The sequence below is a fragment of the Lygodium microphyllum genome, chromosome 18, assembly GCF_053477565.2.
Source record: "Lygodium microphyllum isolate KBCC chromosome 18, Lygodium_microphyllum_v1.1.10, whole genome shotgun sequence".
Taxonomy (NCBI): domain Eukaryota; kingdom Viridiplantae; phylum Streptophyta; class Polypodiopsida; order Schizaeales; family Lygodiaceae; genus Lygodium; species Lygodium microphyllum.
In genome coordinates, this window is record NC_141152.1 from 47894577 (window position 1) to 47916017 (window position 21441).

At 38.8% G+C, this 21441-nt stretch overlaps 1 protein-coding gene and 1 long non-coding RNA gene across 2 annotated transcripts; both read right to left on the bottom strand.

Moving 5' to 3' along the window:
* Positions 1–11064: 11064 nt before the first annotated feature.
* LOC148020850 (transcription factor TGA6-like) lies at positions 11065–18958 on the bottom strand. Its single transcript, XM_087698642.1, has 3 exons — positions 17956–18958; positions 17234–17490; positions 11065–11776 (listed from the first exon to the last, which is right to left on the bottom strand). The coding sequence occupies exons 1-3, from the start codon at positions 18143–18145 to the stop codon at positions 11501–11503; spliced, it is 723 nt and encodes a 240-aa protein (XP_087554768.1). The 5' UTR covers positions 18146–18958; the 3' UTR covers positions 11065–11500.
* LOC148020851 (uncharacterized) lies at positions 16073–17215 on the bottom strand. The gene is made up of 3 exons (XR_015694638.1): positions 16695–17215; positions 16519–16618; positions 16073–16205 (listed from the first exon to the last, which is right to left on the bottom strand). It is a non-coding gene; the product is annotated as an uncharacterized LOC148020851 (long non-coding RNA).
* Positions 18959–21441: the final 2483 nt, after the last annotated feature.

A 21441-nucleotide genomic window follows, 5' to 3' on the forward strand; every position in this document is an offset into this window, starting at 1 on the left:
AAGTGTGTTCAATCATTTCTATTGTCATTACATTGTTTGCTTTTCTTATCATTGTACTCCTCATATTCAATCACTACATTATCTCTTTAAGTGTGTTCAATCATTTCTATTGTCATTACATTGTTTGCTTTTGCTATTGTCTACTTGCTAGTGAGTTCATTCCAATCAACTAGCTATGCCATCTTCTTATCACCTACTTTGAACTCCATGAGTTCAAATGTTGGGCACCTCATTCCTAGAGTTTTATCATGTTTTTTTGTTATGCAACATATGATGAATGCTATCATAAAAAAGGGGGCATGTAATGATGTATGGTATGTTAATTCATGTGCATCTAACCATATGACTAGCTATACTGAATGGTTTAGAGAGATGTAGGATTTACAATGTCCAAGTTATGTAGAGATGGGTGATGATGCATGTCATCCAATTTTACAAGTTGGAAAATTTTCTTTGTCATTGCATGATGTACGATAGAGTGCTTATCAAATGTTTTACATATGCCATCCGTTACAAAGAATTTGGTATATATTAGTCAAATGGTAGATCAAGGGCTACAAGTTAGATTTAATGCAAAGGGTTTTTTGCTCATGAAAAGTAGCCACATACTAGCCAGGAGTAGGGAAAATATAGCTCTAGCCATTATTAAACCACCAACAGGTGATGTTCAACATAGGGAGAAGGTGAGGGATTTTGACAAACTCATCATTAGGTCTACTTCTCCAAAAAGTAGCATAGTGAGGGGTAAGCTCTTTTTAGGGGGACAAAACCCTAGGTCAGAAACAAGGGTTATCCCTTTTTTGGTGTGAATAAGCCTTAAGGAAAGTGCTTTATTCATAGAATTTTACAAGACTAGGCCTTTTTCTTTAACTACATGTCCAATATTATTTGCATATCTTGAAGGACTCACAAAATACATTGTCACCTCACGTACCACCACCCATTTGATGTGGTCCTTGAGGTGTCCACCTATTATTTGTGGAGAGTAAGCACTACCAGCTCTTGTAGATCAAATTTTGGAAGAGGGTGGTTTTCCATTAAGGAATCTTGTAAAGTTTCCATAATTTAGCCTTTTCAAATGTATTATTGGCAAGCCTTAAGTACTCGAATTTTCTTAATAGTACTATATGGAATATTGCTGGAATACAAAATAGGCACAATTTGTGAGACGATGGTCTTGTGGGACCAAGAGGATGGTCTATTACTACTATGATGTATGTATTGAATACATTTGAAAGGAAGCTTATCCTTTTTATCATAAGAAATGGTAAAAGTTTTTGAAGCACACCTTCATTTCCTAGCTCGTAGAAGATGTGCATTTGGAGGATTCATAATACTTGAATTTGATGGATTGGGGGTGGGTTGTTGTTCTCGAGGAGTCTCCATCATTGTCTCTGGAAGCTCATAAGAATCAAGAATTGTTATGATTTTAAACTTCCACAAAGTGTAGTTTGTACCATTTAACTTTCCTTTGCTGAAGGTTGGTAGACGAATCCAACAGTAGCACCATCTATGTCAATAACACTACCTAATGTAGTAGACGACATTTCTCCTCTTTGCTATTGAAGCCCTTGCCTTGCACATACTCATCACTCCTCAAAGCCCCCTAGGCTCTGATACCATGTGAAGATTATATGATGCAATAGACAGAATTTAAGTAAGTAGTAGAGAATAAACTACAAATATGAAAAGAACAGAAGCTATTTTAAACAAACTATTACAAAGATGGCTCTGTCCACTTGTGTGTTTCCATTGTGGAGCTTAGATGGTGACCTAGATAGATGATAGGAAAAGGGCATAAGGCTAGTTGGAAGAACTTGAACTAGGTGAAAGATAGATTGACGATGGCTTTGGAGGGGTCTTCCTTTTATAGCATGGGAAGGTAGTCTAGTGGGAATGTCTGACCATATTATGAACCTTCCTTAGTCGGCCATGGAATATTCCCTTTATCGTCTAGTCGGGCGTGCTGCTTTCATATCCCCATCTAGGGGGCTAATGGCTCCCCTGAGACCCCCTAACCAAGGACCATGGAATAGGGGTCCTTATTAACTCCCACACCCCATAATTTGATGCATTGTGCCTTGAGCTGCTACCAACATAGCTACTCTATCTAACCCAATGGCTAGATCCACAAAGGTCACCTTTTTGCCATTCGGTCACATAGACCTCATCTAATATACAAGTCAAGACCCAAACAATGTTCATGCTCACACATGGCTTTTCCTCATAATGAAGGCCTTACAACTTAGAGCACCATGGATCATTGGTGGCACCTTATGAGGATGGGGCATTGAGTATATCGAATAGGTACTCCCCCAAATAAAATAACTAGCACAACCTGTAGAGGTAGTAAATGCCCTCAACCACACTATAAACCTAGACATTTTAGAAAATGTACTACTCTCTTATTTTCTATGTAGGCTTAAAATAAATATCTCAAGTAGTCTCAAAAGGAAAGATGTGGCATTGGATGATTGTAGCTCCACCATTAAAAAACTTCTTTTTGATTTATGAATGCAAGAAGTTTGTATTTAGCAACATGGGTAGTCGCGACAAGTTAGTTACTAGAAAATCTAAGGATTTATATATTCATCTTACCTATGTCAATGGGTTGATGGAAAAAATTTCCCCTAAATAGATTTACAAGGAGTTCTTCTTTTAGTTAGGGAATCCTATCCCTCTTCATATTTTGTAATATATGTTATTTGGTTGGTGCTTTCGACCTTCCATTGAGGCTTTGGCTTACAATCTAAGAGATCCTTTTACATCTTTGGAAGTCTCTTGTAATCACCATAGATATTCGAGCTCTTTCCACTTTCTAAAATTCAAGATGTTGGTACTACAAATTTAGGAATTATTAATAATAGTTCTTTGAGGTTGCTATTTTCCAAAGGCCTCAACCATATCCCCCTAGAATATTCAATACTATTGAAGCTAAGAATTCCTTATAGAATGGCTTTTTGGAATTTTCACATGTTCTCAATGTTGATGTATGTTTGCTTCTACCCAAGTTTGACAACTATCTAGAAAATAAGTTCTCAACTATATCTTTTGAACAAATTGTCTATGACGATTATGGGATGGAGCTAAAGTCTTTGTGCCAAGATTTTCACATTGCGGGAATAGACAAAGAAACCAATGATCCTTCTTTCTTTTGCAAGAAGTTTCTTAGAGACTTGGCTATGGAGAGATTTAATGGGATGGACTTTGAATTTGCTCGAGTTGATATAGATCATCTCTCAAACAACATTCATCAATTTTTAAAAAAAGAAGGGTACAATTTTCCTTTTAACTACTTGTCATATCTTATGTCTACTTTTAAAGCACACAAAATGAAATTTATTGGCTTATTAATGCACCCCACTCTCTATATACTGGTTGCACTCTAAAATTGGCTGGTATACTTGAGGCTTGTAACAAAATAATGAAAGATATTGCAGCTAAGCTTAATGAGAAAATATAGTTAATTTCAAGCTTGAAAATTTAGTCCTATTGCCCCATAAACTTAGGGAAGGAAGCATTTATCAACCTTTCTACATTCATTTTTAGTTGTTGCTTAGCCAATATAACAAAATGCTATGAAAATACCACACACAATGGAGAATATGGTCTTATCAATGTTATAGGAAGTATCATCTCTATGGCTTTTAGACATAATGAAGCCAATTTTGTATTTATGAATAGTGATCATTTTATTGCTCCACGGTCCTTTTCCAAAAGAAAGGTTAGGAAGCTTTAACTTTGGAAGAATGTACTTCTCTCAATGATCGGATTATTGATAACTCCTACATTTCCGTGGCTAGTATTTCAAAAAGGCAATGTTGTGGGATCCCCATGGCTTTTTGTTGTTCACCTTTATGGTGAAACTTATACTTACTCTTCTGTGAGTACAAGTTTTGCAAAAACTTTGCTACAACACACACATTTGTTATTCTCAAACACTCCATCCATACCTTTAAATTCTATGATGACATGCTTGTGGTAAATGCTCCTAATCCTACTATCTTTTTGGGACAATAAAAAATGTTCACTATTTATGTAAATGACCCGCTTCAATTTTACATTTTAGATAATGACTTTTTTTCCCTAAATAGCACTCACTCCATCTCCATTTCCACCAATTTCCTCAACATGACAATTTTGTTTTGACGATTCAGTATACAAACAAGACATCAGAGGCTTGGAACATATGGAGGAGTCAGTAGAAACATGAAATCAAACAAGGATTCAAAACTTGGAGAATCAACTAGCAGTAGAAAAGTTCACTAAAGGAGAGATAGCGAAAGCATTGATTACTCGGATCAAGAATCTATGCGACCAGATGGTTGGCCTTGGGATACAAAAGACTAGTGAGGAGCTAGCTCGGGGTGTCTTTAGATTTGTCCACCAAACTTTGATGGACTAGTAACCACTCTAAATACTCAGGTGAGATCCCAAGCTTTGATGTTTGAGGAATTTTGTGCACTACTAATGGAGGAGTTGTGGCTTAAATCTCGAGAAGCTAGTACCAATGGAGATGCTACATTCTCCACCAATGCGAAAGGCAAAGGTGGTTCCTCTCAAAATTGTGATAAAAAGAATAAGGATAGTAATAAAATTTTCAAGGAGAGTGCTTTTACTGTAAGAAGAAAGGACATGCAATTGCACATTGTCGTATCAAGAAGGTAGATGAAAAGAATAGCATAGTGAAGACTAAAGGGAAGGAGACACCCAATACGGTTGAAGTAGACTTACAATTATTCATAATGACCATTGAGGAAGTGTGTCCCTCGATGCAAGAAATATCTACTAGTGACTCATGGGGGGTATTGGATAGTGACGCCTCCCATCACATGATCAACAAGAAAGATCTATGTAGTCAACTAGAAGTGGCCATTATGGTCTACCCTTCATGTTCAACCACAATATGCATGAATCACCAAGCATGAATCAAAAACCACTTGTGGATATACAAGTTTTGTAGTAGCTAGTTAGTCAACAGAATATTTGGCGTGACTAATCCCCTCAAGATGTGATAGCCCACAATATCGAGTTTCACTAAAATAGTAGATGATATGCTTCATGGACAGCCAATGCTTGGTGCTTGGGCCATACATAAACCTACTCATCTGGGACAATGCAAATTGAATGCTAGACCTCACAATGCATACATAAATCAAGCATTTAATAGCCTACTAACTAATTAGAGAAGCACATCAAAATAGTCTCTTACTTCATGAAGGCTCAATCCCAAATCTGTCTCCATAGGAGTAGCAATAGGCCTGAAGTTCTCAAGACCAAATGCAAATTATCTTAAAAATTAGTAAGATGTGTCTTATTGGAATCAATGAAGAGCATATCATTGATATAAACCACAACGATTAGAGGTACATCGCTCTCATGTCTAACATATATGATCCTCTCAACTACACTATCTCCAAAACCATATACAATCAAATATGCATGTATCTTCTCATACCAAGCCCAAGTTTCTTGCTTTAGGCCACACAATGCTTTCTTCAAATTGTCACCATAGGACAAGTGGAAGAAAAGCTCCCATCAAAGTCGATATTCTTCTACTAAGCATAACCCTTTGCCACTGGTCTTGTTTATAGTGATCTACACTACCATCTAACTTATGTTTCAAACTAGTATACCCAATTAGTACTAATGGACTTTTGGCTAGGAGATAAGTTACATAAGCGCCAAGTTCTATTCTTGATAATAACATTATACTCCAATTGCATAGCACCCATCCATTTCTCTGAATTTTGTGCTTATTCAAGAAACAAACTCATCCTTATTCAAGCATTGTGAAAAAGCTACTACATAAGAATCTAATGCATGAATTACACTATGAGAGCCGAAACGAATACAACTAGGCAAAGGTGATACTAATCGATTGCCACATTACAAATGCACCAATCATTTTAGCATAGTCCTCAGCTTCTCAATCTTTGCTCTCTTGTCAACAAGAGTATAATTTTTCACATGGGCTAAAAAACCATGTTACATTTGATTTTCCACCACTAAAAAGCAACATCAAAGTATCATGTATATCCTTTGAACGTACATCTATCTCCCCAGTATATAAAAGTAAAGACTAGATAGTATCTTCCTCAAAGATGACATCACAATTGAGCAAGATGTGCTTAGTTTGTGGATGATATAACTTATAACCTTTTCTTTCAGAACTTTAATCAATGAAGATATGATTTACAACATTATCATCCAATGCTTATGATGTTGCACATGTTCATGCATAAGCTAGGCAACCAAAAATATGCAAGTGAGCAATGGATGGCTTTTTGCCATGCCAAGTCTCATATGGCATGATAGAGTACAATGCTTTAAAGGGACATCTATTTAGTACATAAGCTACACATTAACAATCTCAAGCTAGAAACTATGGCAAAGCTTGACTTTTGATTATACATCATGGCATCTTCATGAGAGAGATATTCTCCCGACTTCATTTCATTGAGGGGTACATGATGGCATTGTACTTTGGTGTTTTATCCCAAGTTCACTCAAGCATGCATTGAACTCTTTAGATATACGCTCCCCACCCTCGATCAAAATGAAAAATTTCCACTTTAGATCATGAAAATTTTTCAACCATGTGTATAAAATTCTTGAAATACAAGAATACTTTAGACTTATCTTTCAAAGGATTCATATATACATGCCTAGAGTAATCATCAATACAATTCACAATGGAAAGGTTTGATTAGACCACAAACATCACTATGTACAAGCTCCAATTTGTGAACAACTCTCACTTAACCATCTCTTGGAAAGGAAGCATATTGCATTTTACTCTGTGTGCAATCCTCACAAATATGTTTTATAGGTGCCTCAAGATAGGCAATAAAGACACATTATCATATTTCTACAAAAGTAGCAAAGTAGCACAAATCAAATGACCAAAACATGCATTGCTGAAGTTTTGCATGTAAAATAGCTTCTAAATTCCCAATTGCAAATACCATATCATCCACATCTTTCCCATAATTTTTGAGCTTGTATAATCCATGATATAATAAACCAAATGCAATAATTATATCACCACATAACACATCATGAACGTTACATGTGTCGTCCCAAATTTGATAATTAAGCCAATTTTGACTAGTACAAAACTTACATTTTAAAAAATTATATGTATTAAACGTAAAGCATTTGAAAGTGTGAAAATATTGCCACTAACAATAGTCAACACAATTTTACTAACTCCTAACACTACTACCCTTTTTGGGGTAGCCAGTCTCAAGCAAAGTGAGCGAACTGCATTATGAATTAATATGCTTAATGGAATCATTCTCAATGTACCACATATCTAAATCCATAATAGACATACAAGAATCATGTAGCAAAGATTCATGAGTGCATTTAGTGCTAAATGCCCATTCTTTACTATGCACAATTGTTCTAGATTTACAACATTTGTAGGTTTTGAATTAGAAAGAGAGGTATTGCAATAGTCATACTAGCCTTCTTCTTCCTAGTCCCTCTCGTAGCCAACTAAGGACAATCCTTAATGACATGGTCTCGCATCTTACAATATCTACAAAAGCTTTTAGTAGTAAAGGTAGATTTTATTTACCTTTTTGAGTAATCACAAAAGCTTGGTCTATAACGCACACAATTTTCCAAGATTGATCTTTTTGTAACAAATCAAAAACCAACTCCTCAAGTGACGAAGCGTGACTTTCATTCAATGTCAACCTACTTTTGACTCGGCACCCAATTGCCTCCTACTATGCCAATGTTCTATCAAGCCCCTACACGTGCATCCATGGCCATAATACAACTAGAAAGTTTGATATTTATTAATTTGAAAAAGGGACTCTGATGCATGATCATTGCCACCTAGCAAGGGAACTAGGAGCTCCTTGTATAGCATGTCAATATGTAATGTTAGCCACAAAATATAGGAATTAACTTAATGAAGAGTAGACAAAAAACTATGATAAGAATGAGGAATACCATTGAGGATCATTCACTCAAGTGAACTATTTAGCAATGTCTCATTTGCAACAATCAACTGCTCCTTAACATCTTTGATCTTTGTCTAAATTTTTCCATAGAATCACTTTCATCCATCTTTTCACTCTAAGGGAGATGGGTCTCATCTTTCCTTGACATAGACTTGTAAGTGTATCCCAAGTATCTTTTTCATGAGTGAATGCATGCGATGATTGCACAATCAACAAATAATGAAATCAAGCCATGATTTTGCTCATTAACAATAAATAGTGGTGCTCTGGCATTAAAAGTACTAAAACTTGAACCTACAATGTCCTTCAAAGCACCTTTCAACTACACTTGCAGCTTCCATAGCCACAATAAGACATAAAGCAATTCCCTACACAATGTTGCACAAGCTTTTATGAGGAATACATGACACATCACATAAGCTCAAAGAAGAGGGTTCCATCCAACTTGTCCTCAACAACCAACACACAAAATATATCATTGTGATTTAACTACACTTGATGCTTTAGGATGGCAGGAATGAGCACACAAAGCTTGGAGAAAAAGAAGCTTTGAGGAGACACACAACACAAATGTATTGAGGAGTATCAATCTGGAAGATTTACAAGACTAAGTTTTCCCTAGAGTAAATAGATATATATGTGCTCCAACAATCCTAAGCATGTTCGTACACATCACTACCAAAATATGGTAATAAGGAGACTCTTCTCTAAACTTTGTTGATTGAATCAATTTTGCTATTTTGAATGCATCTCTGGAAGTGCCTCTCAATGAATTGTTATCTTACAAACACACCTCTTTAGTACATGGGACCTCCTTGAACATGATAAGGATATGAAAAATTCAGAGAGTACATCATAAGATTTGTTACTTCTTGCAAACTCCTTTCTTTGATGCAAGAGACCTCCTTAAGCAACGTCAAGGATATGTATGACTAAAAAACTCTCTTCTTACAACTTTTTTGACATTATTATTCCACTTGGCTTTCTCTAAAACCCTTAAATTCGCTAGATGACCCCCCTACCTGCCTTTCTTGGTGACCTATGTTGTCACCAGGTCATGCTCTAACTTCCATAACTTACAAGACTTTCACGCTCTAACAAGTTCCATGACTTACAAAGTTGTCAATTCTTGTGGGTTATCAAATCAAGCAACAACATGTGTCTAAGGAAGCTCATGTTTCTAGCATCCATAAAGCAATTTTTGCCTCAACACATCACACTCCTCCCTAAGTTTAGTTCTTGCATCCTTTAAAGTTGAATTGATATGGGGACAAGGTATTCACAATATATTTATCCTTCCCTTGCTTTCCCTATATGAACCCACCTACCAAGGGCTCCCGTCATCCTCAAAAACTTAAAAGTTGAAAAAAACTAAGGGAAGGCAAAATAGAATTGACGAGTAGATAAAGAAGTTACATCCACTACTTAGGTTCTTTACAACAATAAGCTTTTAGCATGTTTTCTATGACTTGATTGATTCGCTCTGTTTGAACATTAGTTTGTGGATAGTGACCATTATTAAGCATAGCTAAGTTCCAATATCCTCAAATGGGCTATTTCAAAATCGAGAAGTGAATAGGGATCTTGGTCACTTTTTTAGTTTGAGATGCAAGAACCAATTAGTCATGCTCCAACTTTTCAACTTCCCCATCTTCGCCAATATCGAGCTTGTTCTATCAAGCCTCCTTGGACTCAATGCCAATGAGGAAACCAAAGTTTTTGAAGATTCCTCCTCTCTTAATGAACTAGCCTTTCCATTGTAGACTTTCCAAGTTGTATCCTCTAATACACTACATGAACTAGCCTTTCCATTGTACACTTATCAAATCATCCTCTAACACACCTAATGAACTAGCCTTTTCATTGTAGACTTCCCAAATCATCCTCTAATACACTTATTAAAGATTTTCTATAATTAATTGTTAAGGACACAACTTTCCATATAGATCCAATAGCTCTAAGCCTTCCTTAAATTGTGTGTCTACCGACCCAACTAATCACTACAATGAACACCTTTCAAATCACCTGTCCTATGGTATTCTCTTTTACACTTGATCATTGAATGATATACTTGAGCATGCATATTCAAGGCATGCCCGACTCTAGAAAACACTATTCTAAAGTCCTCTTGTGAATAGGTTTAATTTTACCAAGTTGTCTTAAAAGTTTGCACTTTTGTTTACTTACACTCACTTGAACCAACCGCTCTGCCATCAGATTAGCAATAAAACGTTTTCTTTCTTTCCAAAAGCTATTATCGATAAAACGTTTATATTCTTTCCAAAGACTAGGCTTTACAAACATTGTATGGATAGAACTGAAGAAAAGTTAGATAGAAAAGAGGGACAAAATCCCTTCATTCAACAACTTAGTTTAATGTAAGCTCCACAAATTGATTTAAGTGTTTCCTTACACAACTTGTTTAATTTTATACAAGCTTGTCACCAATAGCTATTCAGTAAATCAAGTTGATGTGAGCCAAAACCAAATTTAACAACAAAAGACCTGAAATCACCCAACTATAATAACAAAAACCTATATAAGAGCATAGAGATTTCTTGGAAGAATGCATATTTCTTTTCTTGGGAGCATAAACATGTTTATACAATAACCTGACAGTAATATGAAGATGACTAAGATTAACTCCATGTTGACAAAAGCAAAAGTCTTAACAGAAGATCTAAGGTGACCTGACTAGTCACCCTACCAATCTCTCCAAAGAGCCCGACAAGTACCACAGGGAGTGTCAGCAACAATCCCAACTAGTGATGTTTTCAGAATCCCTCCAAAGAGCCCAACATCCAAGTACCAAAGGAGGTTAAATTCCAAACAGACCCAGCACTGTCAGATATTAGAAATGACATTGAGACATTGGCCATGGATCCAATCATCCAAGCACGACAACAGGCAGTATATCCTGCTAATAACATTCTGTGGTTGTGGAAGACATGAATAATCTCAGCACTACTATTAAGAAACAATCATCCAAGCACAACAACTAGCAGTATATCCTGCTAATAACATTCAGTGGTTGAGGAAGACAAATATAGTCTCAGCACTACTATTAAGAAACAATCAAAATCGACTCACATGGTTGAAAGTTACTGTAGATTAACATGTATGCTCACTATTCTGATAAATTGACAATGTGTTCCACTAGACCTCAAGAACCTCAAGCATTCACGAAATACACATCAATAGCCTAAAAAGACTCCGATGTTCTAGCTTTTCTTTTAAACCAGAAATAAGCAGAGCTATTAAAGGGACATGTATCACTAAAACTTGCACTAATCTGAAGACTTCTTGATGTCCAAGCTTGGAATATGACCACTTGTTATTGTGAAACACTCAATAACATAGGTGTGGGTTCAAACTTCATACATAAAAGTGAAACTAAATTCCTCCTTTCTGCAGTGTCTAAAATCGATAACAAAGTTGGATACTATACACCAGGAAACTTCCTGGTGAGAAAGCATATCGGTTACCTCTGCTGTGCTGCACTCTGACATCATATTGAGCTCTCATACTGCAGAAGACTCCATGGCCTTACTAAAAGATCTTAAAGCTGACATAAGCTTGTAGGCCGCAATACTGCAGTTTGTGGCTTGTAATGGAGTCAGCAGCTCTAGCAAGACTTGTAAAGTATGTAAGCGAAGCTTGTCCGCTTTGTTTAGCAGCATCTGTAGTTCTTTCAACTTTAGGTCAACTATATGCTGGAAGCTAGACACATCACGGGCATCCTTGTCTGTGCCTCCCAATCCCAACGTTGCCACTATGTCCTGGTCAACCAAAAGCATCTGAAACAAAAAATACACCAGTATTTTCAGCACATATATCAACCAAAACAATTGATGAAATTTGATGCATATCAATTCAGTAAATGGTTCCAGAGTTTTGACAAGCACAATATAGCTCAGTTCAATGTAGTAACTTACATCATTTTTGAGGTAAGTGTCGCTAAGATCTTGAATACTGAAAACAAAAACTCACCTATCTACAAATTACACTTCTGTAAAGAGTGGCTGTCATGAGGACATGTATTTTTGAAACCTCACTTAACATGTGAATTAATTTTTAATCACATGATTAAGTAAATGTAAATGATGCACATGTGAGGTGCAACTAGGGTTAAAGTAAATTTACGAGCCCGGGACCCGAAAAAATCACGGGATGTCAAAGGCAAAAGTTGCTATAAGTTATGTCGCACAGGTACTTAGTGGTATCTGGTGCCAGTTGTTGGCCTAGGTCATTCATTTGGCCATAAGTGTCAGTTTGGTGACACTAGAGAAGTGGCGTTTAATGATACCTAACGCCAATCTAATGGTCAAAGATGGCGCAAAGACGCTCGGGAATAGAAGTTGCATAGCCAATTTAATTATTAGTCAATCTGATTATTTTTCACGGCACCAAAATAATTATTAGATTAATTTTTTGTATTTTAAGGCTCAAAGTCTAATTATGAAAAATGTTAGAAAAACCATTTGGGAAGGCTGCCACTTGTGAAAAATGCCCATGCAAGACTGAAAAACATCTTTAGAGGTTGAAGAGAGGCATTTCTATAAATTCAACTTGCAAGAGAGAGGGAGGAGAGGTTGCTGGTCTGATTTGCAACCATTGGAGGACCTTCTGAGGTAGCTAGGGGCAAAAGAAGACCGATCAACAACAAGAGATAGCATCTATAGGCTGTTAAGGTAGGGCAGCAGCAGTAAATGACTGATTTTCTTCAATTCTTTGCAACTACATGTTATTGTGGCAAGGCAACAGCTGCACTTGATTGATTTTCAGTCATTCTTCACGACAAAACTCTCAATTTTCTCTCTCTACAACTTTCTCTCTCATCTCCGGCCATTTCACAGCCTTCCTCTAAAGATCTCACCATTTGGATCCTTGAAGACTGAGAAATTGAAAATTTCTCTATTGTAAACCCTACTTTACAGCAGAAATTAGGGTTTAACGACAGCTTTGGGAAGCATGCCAAAAATTGGAAGCTCCAAGACTTGAATTCAACAAGGCTAAAGGTGAATTTCAGCTGAATTTAGGTGGAGGACTAGCCAGCCATTGAACATTGGCATTTCCATCGTCTATGAAGTGGGTGAAGGCCAATTGAGTACTCAAATCAAGAGGCAAAATAGATTGAAGACTTGCTGGTCACTTTGGACAGTAAGGGGGAGTTGAAATACCGAAAGGGATTGGGAAAATCCCATTGTAAGTCAACTTTTTCTTCAATAAAGCTAAAGAAATACCAAAAGCGGCACCAATTTTGGGGCCAATCAGGTGTGCATTGTCCAAGATCAATAGGTAAATTTGTATTTTCAGATTTGCATTTATTGTTTGCTGCTGTTATTAAGTTGTAATCAAGGATTTACCATCCTATTTGAGGAAGAAGGCTGGTTTCAGTGGTTGCCATAGACTCAGCTGCCGTTTAAGGCATATCTAGTTTCAGTAGTACCATCATAATGTGGTCATCAATTATTTGATGATCCCCGGTTCTATAAACAGGTTTAACTTCAGAGGTTAGTTTATATACAATGCTACCAAGAATTTGTTGATTGCAGCTCACAAAAAGTTCACTGAGCAGAAAACTTGCTCAGCACCAAGTCCCTCTCTTGGTTTCAGAAGGAACTTGAAGTTCTGCTAACTAATTTTAAAATATCCTTCTGTATTACCCTGTCAAAGTGACTGGAAAATGACTATGAACTACCAATATTTAAATCCCCCGCCTGTAAATAGATTTGCAGCCAGTTCAGAATCTGACCTTGAAAGTCTGATGGAGCAGGCCCAATGACATCACATGCTTCATCTAGCAAGAGAAGAAAACCATTGACATCTGGATGGATACCTAAGTACAGAGGAATGCAAGCCAGTCTGCCTTGCAGCCAGTTTGCCAACATTCATGAATTCTTGATGAGGTGCCCAAAATAAAACTACAGACCATTGGACTATATAGCACCTCTAGTCTCTTGGCCATTGGCTGAATAATCATCCATTCCCAGTCAATAAGAAAACAAGTTCCATGATAAATCCCCTTCAAGCATGCAATCAATACCCTCACATGTAGCACCCTTTGCAATAACGTCTGCCCTCACACAACCCAAAAAGGATGCGTTCCTACGTCTGTTGTGATGATTTATGTCCCCCACTCTAAGTGGGCCCAAATGAGAGGAAAGTAAAGAAAAGAAACAGAAGAAAATGGAAAGTTTTAATGATCTAAGGAGATTATACTTTCTCCTTACACCAGCTACCCAAAAGCATTGCGGCTCAGTGCAAGCAAAAGAAATTCTGTTCAAAGCACAGTCATGGGCTATTAACACAGTAACCAACAAAGAGAAAGACCTAAATTGAAGCGTGGCATGCCTAGATACTACAGGATGATGCATTCTTGTTCCATAATATCATCCAAGCTTGAGCAACTGTCATCGATAAAGCATTTTGTTTCAGTTAACAGTCAACCAAATCTTGCAAAAAAACCTTGCATGGTTCTAAATCACTTCACATTTACAGAACTCTCAAAATCTAATAGCACAGTTTCGTTTTTGGATCCCCTTTTTCATACAAGTCCACTAATTTCATAGTCCTTAGTTCAATGAAGAAAAATACATTCACCCTTGCAAAACCCCACTCCTGATTCTCTAAGGAAATTCTTCCCAAAGGCATTTCTTCGAGAAATTTTGTCTACACGGAACTTAGCACATTGAATCTCATGTGAAGCTCTCCTTTTTGTGAAGTAATGATTCTCTCATGGCTTCTGCAAATAGTCAAAAAAGGAACCAAAACAAAAAATGAAAATTATATATGCTCATAATATGTATAATCTAACAACATCGAAGCAAACAAAGATTGATTCTCTGACGTAGTCATGCATAGTGACACTTGCCTCAATGATTTTCAGGACTATTATAGAGGTCTTGTTCAGCATAATTAAAGTCTTATAATAGAGGCCTGTCCTTGCACTATCACATTAATAAAAGTTTGTTGACTGCTTTGCAAACCTTCAAAGACTTAGAGCAATTCATCAGAATTGTTCAAAGTTTCGGACATGTTCTCCTTTCTTTCATATCAGAAAGTAGCCTCTTCTCAAACTTGAATTTGTAGCTCACCTTTTTGTACTATTTATCAAGCCACACAGCAACTATATAGAGGCACACAATATCACAACTGACAATGTGCCTTCCTCGGTTTTGCTTAAGGTTTAAACATGTTAAAGAATGTGGGAAAGTGTCTCATAAATCATCTTTCATAAGAACCTCAATAGGCTTCCCATATATAATCTCAAGACATACTCCATCCCCAGTCAGACCTGCTTAGCATAAGGGCAGTCACATAAATAATGCTGAGGTGTCTTGTCTCAGAGGATCCCAAAGAGTAGAGAGTGGCTTATTCATGTGAGCCCAGCATCAATCAGCGTTTCATGTGCAACTAACCAGAAGCGGACAGAAACTTCAGAGGCACAAGCCATGCCATAAGCATAGCTAGAAGCCTCTCATGTATAATCAGATATGCCCTGAGTGTGCCAGTGCATCAGTGCTACCAGAAGGCAATCAAATTTCAAGAGGTAAAAACAAACCAACCTAGTTGGAGGGACGAGGGAGAGGGGGGAGTTGGGGAGGTGTGAAAAAGAAAACCAGGATTCTGGACAAGTGCCCGGAGTAAAAAGAACTTTAAAGAAGATAAGATATTGCACAATAGCAACAGGCTTTGCAGCTGATTACAACTCCAGCTTGGATACATGGCAGCCTGGATAATACTAACCATCTCTTAAGATCAAGTCTTCAATGAGCAAGTCCATTACCTCCTCCAAGGCTGCAAGAGCAAAAGAAAGGCTCCTAAAACTGCATGTAAAATACAAGTTTCTGCAACATCATAACCTACAATTGACTAGCTGATACCAACTGAAAAGTGCACCTTCAGACATCCACTCACACAAAAGATACATCTGAAGCAAACACAATTTTGAGCGAGAGAGAGAGAGAGAGAGAGAGAGAGAGAGAGCCCTCAAAATGTCTTGATTCAGTGTGCACCAGGAAAGAATCTTTGAGTGCTACAGTTTGTTAACAGCTTATGTCCAACAACATGCTTGCCTGTAAATGTGCTTGAGAACCTCCACTCCAAATCAGCAATGCACATCAAGCTCTTCATCATAGAGTTCTTCAAATCATAATGCATGACTCAAGCAAGTGAGCTAGAGCGATAGAACTGACATTTCCTGTCTTTCCTTCCTTTATCATTCTGCTGACACATAATTGGCATTTTTAGATGCCATTTAGAACTTTAAGCTTACCATATTATACACTGCTAGTAGAGGCTACAAACCACATGACATGGTTCAACTTGCAAAACCACTCTTATGGCCTATGCTGAAGTGATTTTGAATAGGGAAAAATTTTGTTTATGCTGAAACCTAAGCATGACAAAAATCAAAACAACTTCCATGTGGTGATGGGAACTAGCTGCAACAATCTAGCTAAGTAAGGTGGCAAGCCAATCAGTAGACTGTCATGACATAAATTTGGAAGGAATAAATGAATCTGACTGAATCCACCTGCCATAAACTCTGCCACTCCCTTTTGTCCACTACTTTGTCCCCTTCAGAAATCTTCCAGGTATGAAGGGTCTACATCTAGTATCCAATAATCTATTTTCTGGAACAGAAGGTAGAAGGTAAGCGAATAACGATTTACACTCTGAAAAAACTGCAAGTTTTTGCAACTGCCTCACCATCATGTGCCCCAAAACTCTGGTTAAGGAAGTTCGACAATCTTTTCGCAAGAGACTGGTATATCAGCTCAAGAGCCCGTACTGAGAGTGTGTCCCAACGTTCAAAGAATCAGACTCTGCCAACAGATTGCAACAAGAGATACTTCTCTTCACTAGCCTCAGCAAACGTCCTCAACACACTTGAGGCACTAAAATATGATTTAAAATGTCTACTATAGTTGTTAATAGATAATGACCTGCAATGTACATCAAGCTTGTGCTTGTAGCACCATATAGACACCCAAAGTTGTTCTGACCAGATAGACAATTTGCATCAGCATACAGAATGGCCCAAGTTCAGATGACAGAGGGTTGTTTGTAGCATTGTCAAAGACACCCAATGTTCTTGTAACCAAATAGATTATTTGGCCAATGGTCAAACCTCAGGAGACAAGAGAGTGAACAAGTTGGAAGGGGAGGATTTTGTCAATTTTTGAAAATTAGAACCGTCAATCATAAACAAACCCTTTTGTAATTAGTAAACAGGGGCAATAACTAACCTGGAGTGTGGCCAACTGTTCCGACAAATCAGACTCTGCCTGATGCGCCCGCTTCTTTAGAGCACTTAAATCAGAGAGCTGCCTCTCTGAGAGAATGTTTGGCTTCACTTTCGAGACATCCTGCTCTGTTATCTTCCGTGTGAAATCCCCTTGGTCAAAAGCCAAACCCATGGTTGTATACACGAGAACAACAGCTGAAGTGGGTCTCCATCTACCCATCCATGTAAAGGCAATTTCCAAAGAAGAGCAATCATAACCTGAAAAGTTAGGTGATCAATTGATGCAATGCCCCACAGCCAAAGCATTGGGTCAAGGACGCAATTAAGAAAGACATTTACAATTGACAGTTCTGTTCAGAAACAAATGGTCTATGGAAGATGATTTTATTGCGGGCACACAACAATGGATTGATTATTAGCATTCTGTGCAGAAATTTGGGTAATCAATTGATGCAATGATCCGCACCCAAAGCATTGAAACACGTTTACAATTTTAACAGTTCCCTGCAGAAACAAAATGCTCTATGCAGCGTGAATTTGTTACGGATACTCAATGGTCGAGTAATTTTTAGCATTCTGCGCAGAAACAAATGTTCTGTGCAAGATGGTTTTACTATGGGTACTATAGATGATCAAACAGACACGATAAATTTTAGCTGGACTACAATTAAAACGGGTTTGATCAAACTGGAGTCCTAAGAATATTGGGTGTGAGAAACGAACCAGACATGACTGCAAGGGCTTCCTCTGTGGAGGACACATTGAGGTGTTTGCCGTATGCGGTAAGGCAATCAGAGAGAAGCCTTTGAAACTCCGCATCAGCAGAGCTCGATCGCATGGCCGCTTGAAACTTCCATATATAGGTCTCCCATGTTTCCCACCAAGTACGCATGTGAGCCTTTATCGCAGCCATTTGAATGATAGGATTCAACAATGCTGATTACGAGTAAGGCTTCCCGGCAAATACCGCTAGCAATACAACCCCAATATCTCCATATCGCATCCCCAAATGGACCATGAGAAGAGGAGGAGGTTGATGAGAAAGAAGCTATGGCCCGCTACTCTGCAGCAAACTCTCCTCATCTCCACAAATCTGCGCTACACATGAGAGGGCCCATTGCAGACAACCGCAGCGAAGGGTTCATAAAACATGCCCGATGCGATTCCTCTCGTAGAGATGGCAGTAACCGAGCTTGGAGAGTCTGATCGCCATGGGAGCCTAGTGGAATTCACCTGGGAAATTCGACAAGGGCAGGGAAAAGGAGACAGTAACGGCTGAAACTGTAAGGGGCATCGGGGGATGGGAAGGGTATAGTATGATTGATGGGGAGAGAGAGGGAGAGAGAGGCAGAGAGAGACAGAAACAGAGACAGAGAGACAGAGAGAGCCGAGAAGCTTCTAGTCAGAAACCAGAAAGACTCACTATCTCTGTAACATCGTCATCATGACGATCGTCTCTTTTCCACTATCTTCATCTTCCTGCTCTTCTTCTTCTTGTTCTTTCTGCCTGCCTCTTCGTCTTCGTCTGCGTCTTTGTGTTGATTCCTGTTGTGGTTGCTCTGTTTCTTTTGTGGGTTTTGGGGGGGCCACCGCTCACAAGCAACTTGCGGCAGCACATCTTTCTCTCTCTATATATATATTATATCCTTTATTTTGTATCCTTAATGGAAAATCAATGGAAATTCGTGAATAGAAATTATTTTGGTTTTTGAGTTTTGTGCAAGGGTGTCTCCAGCTTGAGCCATTGTTTTATTCTCGCCCACCACTTGCGCGCGGAGAGGGAGAAGAAGAAGAGAGAGGTGGATAACCCTCACGGATGCTGATGATAACCGGCAACTTGTTGATCTATATATATCTCTCTATGTGTGGCCCGCCTCTGACTGGGGCAGGGGGCCATCCGAGCCCACATGGCACAGAGAGAGAGAGCAACTGTAACTCAGATGAAGAGGGCGGGCCGCGGGAGAAAGAAAAAGAGAGAGGAGAGGAAGAGGAATTGATGAAATGAAGAGAGAGAGAGAACGGGAGAGAGGAAGAGGAATTGATGGAGATGAAATCAAGCTCCGTCACCGGCCGCGCAACATGGGCAGCCTGGCGCGGCCTTCAGCTTACGCTCCCCCCCTCGCCGCCACGTGGCCATCCCGTCCGTCCGCACCCCTCTGCAATCCACACCCTCGCGAGTCGCGAGTCGCCACTTTCTAATCGTAATGGTCGTCCATGTGCGCTGCCACGTGCCGCCCACAGCACGGAGCCCAAGATCCGCTCACAACCGTACAGATTTGTGCGCCACCAAATGGATCAATGCGACTCGTCACACTCCCATGACTAAGGGCTCGGTCTCACCCTCCACCCCACGGTCAAGGGGAGCACCGCAGCCGCCTTTGTGGTGCGGCACCAAACGCCAGTGAGAGAGAGAGAGTGTGTGAATTGAGACTAGACCTTCTTCATCCCTCTTAACACTAAGCAACATGCCCTACGCAGCCCCGCATGAGTCTAAAATTTGGTAGGACCCTTGCACAAAAGGAGAGAAAATGATGCACCTGGGCATAGCAGTTTGCATAGAAGGAAGGAGAGATAATGTACGTGCAAGGAGAGAGAATGTATCATGGAGCCAGGTGTAGTGCTTGTGCTAGTTAACAGAGTGTTCACTATTTTTTAACGTAATTTGTTCACCATACCAAGTTCCGTTTTTCCGAGAGATTAAGTTAAGTCTAGCCAAGTTGATAGGCCACACATGCTATTTTGACGATTGAGTTGACTCACGCATGTCAATTGACCTACGTGTGGCGTGGCTCTAAGCAAAAGCATTGTGCCAGCATCGATTTTTCACCCATTGGTGCCTTGATCTCCAACCAATTGCCATTTTACATCTCACACATTCCATGCAACTAACTAACATTTGCTACATGTTGTATTTTCTCAAACCCTCAATACATCCATCAATGTGGTTGGGGTAGACTTCATGTTTGTTGCAATTCTCTTGCCATTATACACCTTAGCATGACCCAACTCATACACACCAAGGGCCATTCCCCACCAATCCCAATTGATCTTAGTCATTTTCAAGGAAGTTGCCAAAGGTGATACTCTATCAACTTGACAAAGTGAAGTGCACATATAAAAGCACAAACTTGTTTTTTTTTTCCGAAAATTCACAACCTACTGTGTAAGCGCTCATCTTAAGGAGCTTTGTGTGAATCATGGGAGCATTAAAATACCTTTATGCTTTTTGACTACAAAAACTAGAGAAGGTAAGGAGGCGACTCTACTATACCTTTTGATCTCTTAGCCTTATTTGTTCATGAGGAGAGAGAGAGAAGAAGGTTAGATTTATCGAAGCAAAAGTATAAGCCAACTAGGCGAGGGATAACCCAAGAAAGAGGCCATGATTGCCAAGAATAGCAAGGCTATGCATGCTAGCCAAATCATCCATTTAACCTAGTACCCCATGATTGACTTATTACTATCATTGACCTCAATTAGCCTACCCATGTCCTACTACAAGCCATCTATTTGCTCATCTTCATCAACACAAATAGCATGCAATCATTAGAGAGGCATATCTTGCAACCCACAACTTGCATTTGGCAACCATGATTTGAACAAGACCCTAAATTTGCCTATTTTCTTCTATAGACACTCACATAAGAAGCCTACACACATTGCCAAACAACCCAAGACTAAAGCACAAGTAGCCATAGACTCAAAAAGCTCACCACACTTAAACAAAGGAGTTTACTAGCCTAAGAGTGCGGAAGAGCCACCCATAGCTTATAAGAGCAAAGAGAATAATACCACTTACCTATGTGGGCTATTAGGGTAAGAAGGGAACATAGAAGAGTTGAAAGAAAGCAAGTGCATTTTTGTAGCTCGTGAGGGACAATAAGAAAGAAAATATATTGGATTGGGATTGACACGCATAATAAGACTAGCTTTAAATCCATCGCATCAAGCAAAGAGGTATGTTCCATGACCTTCTTTCTAATTGTATAACCATGTTTGTTTGAAAGCTTCTCTTCTTGTAATCTCCATCTATTACTCACCCTCTTCTCTTGGCATCAAAGAACCATTCACCTCAATCTTGAGTGATGCATCAACACTCTCAAGTTGTGCCTCCCTAAGTGCCTCAAGAAGACAAAGAGAGGGAAAAGGTTGCCATAGCCATTATAGAGGAGAGTCTAAGGGTTGCACCTATAAAAATATAACTATAAC

What these genes read in the sequence shown, in the direction of transcription:
- LOC148020850 (XM_087698642.1), bottom strand. Translation starts at nt 18,145, where the DNA reads ATGGCTGCGATAAAGGCTCACATGCGTACTTGGTGGGAAACATGGGAG. An exon ending in AGCCCTTGCAGTCATGTCTG is followed by an intron (nt 17,491 to 17,955) that starts GTTCGTTTCTCA and finishes CTAACTTTTCAG; the next exon opens with GTTATGATTGCTCTTCTTTG. An exon ending in AACAGTTGGCCACACTCCAG is followed by an intron (nt 11,777 to 17,233) that starts GTTAGTTATTGC and finishes TTTTTGTTTCAG; the next exon opens with ATGCTTTTGGTTGACCAGGA.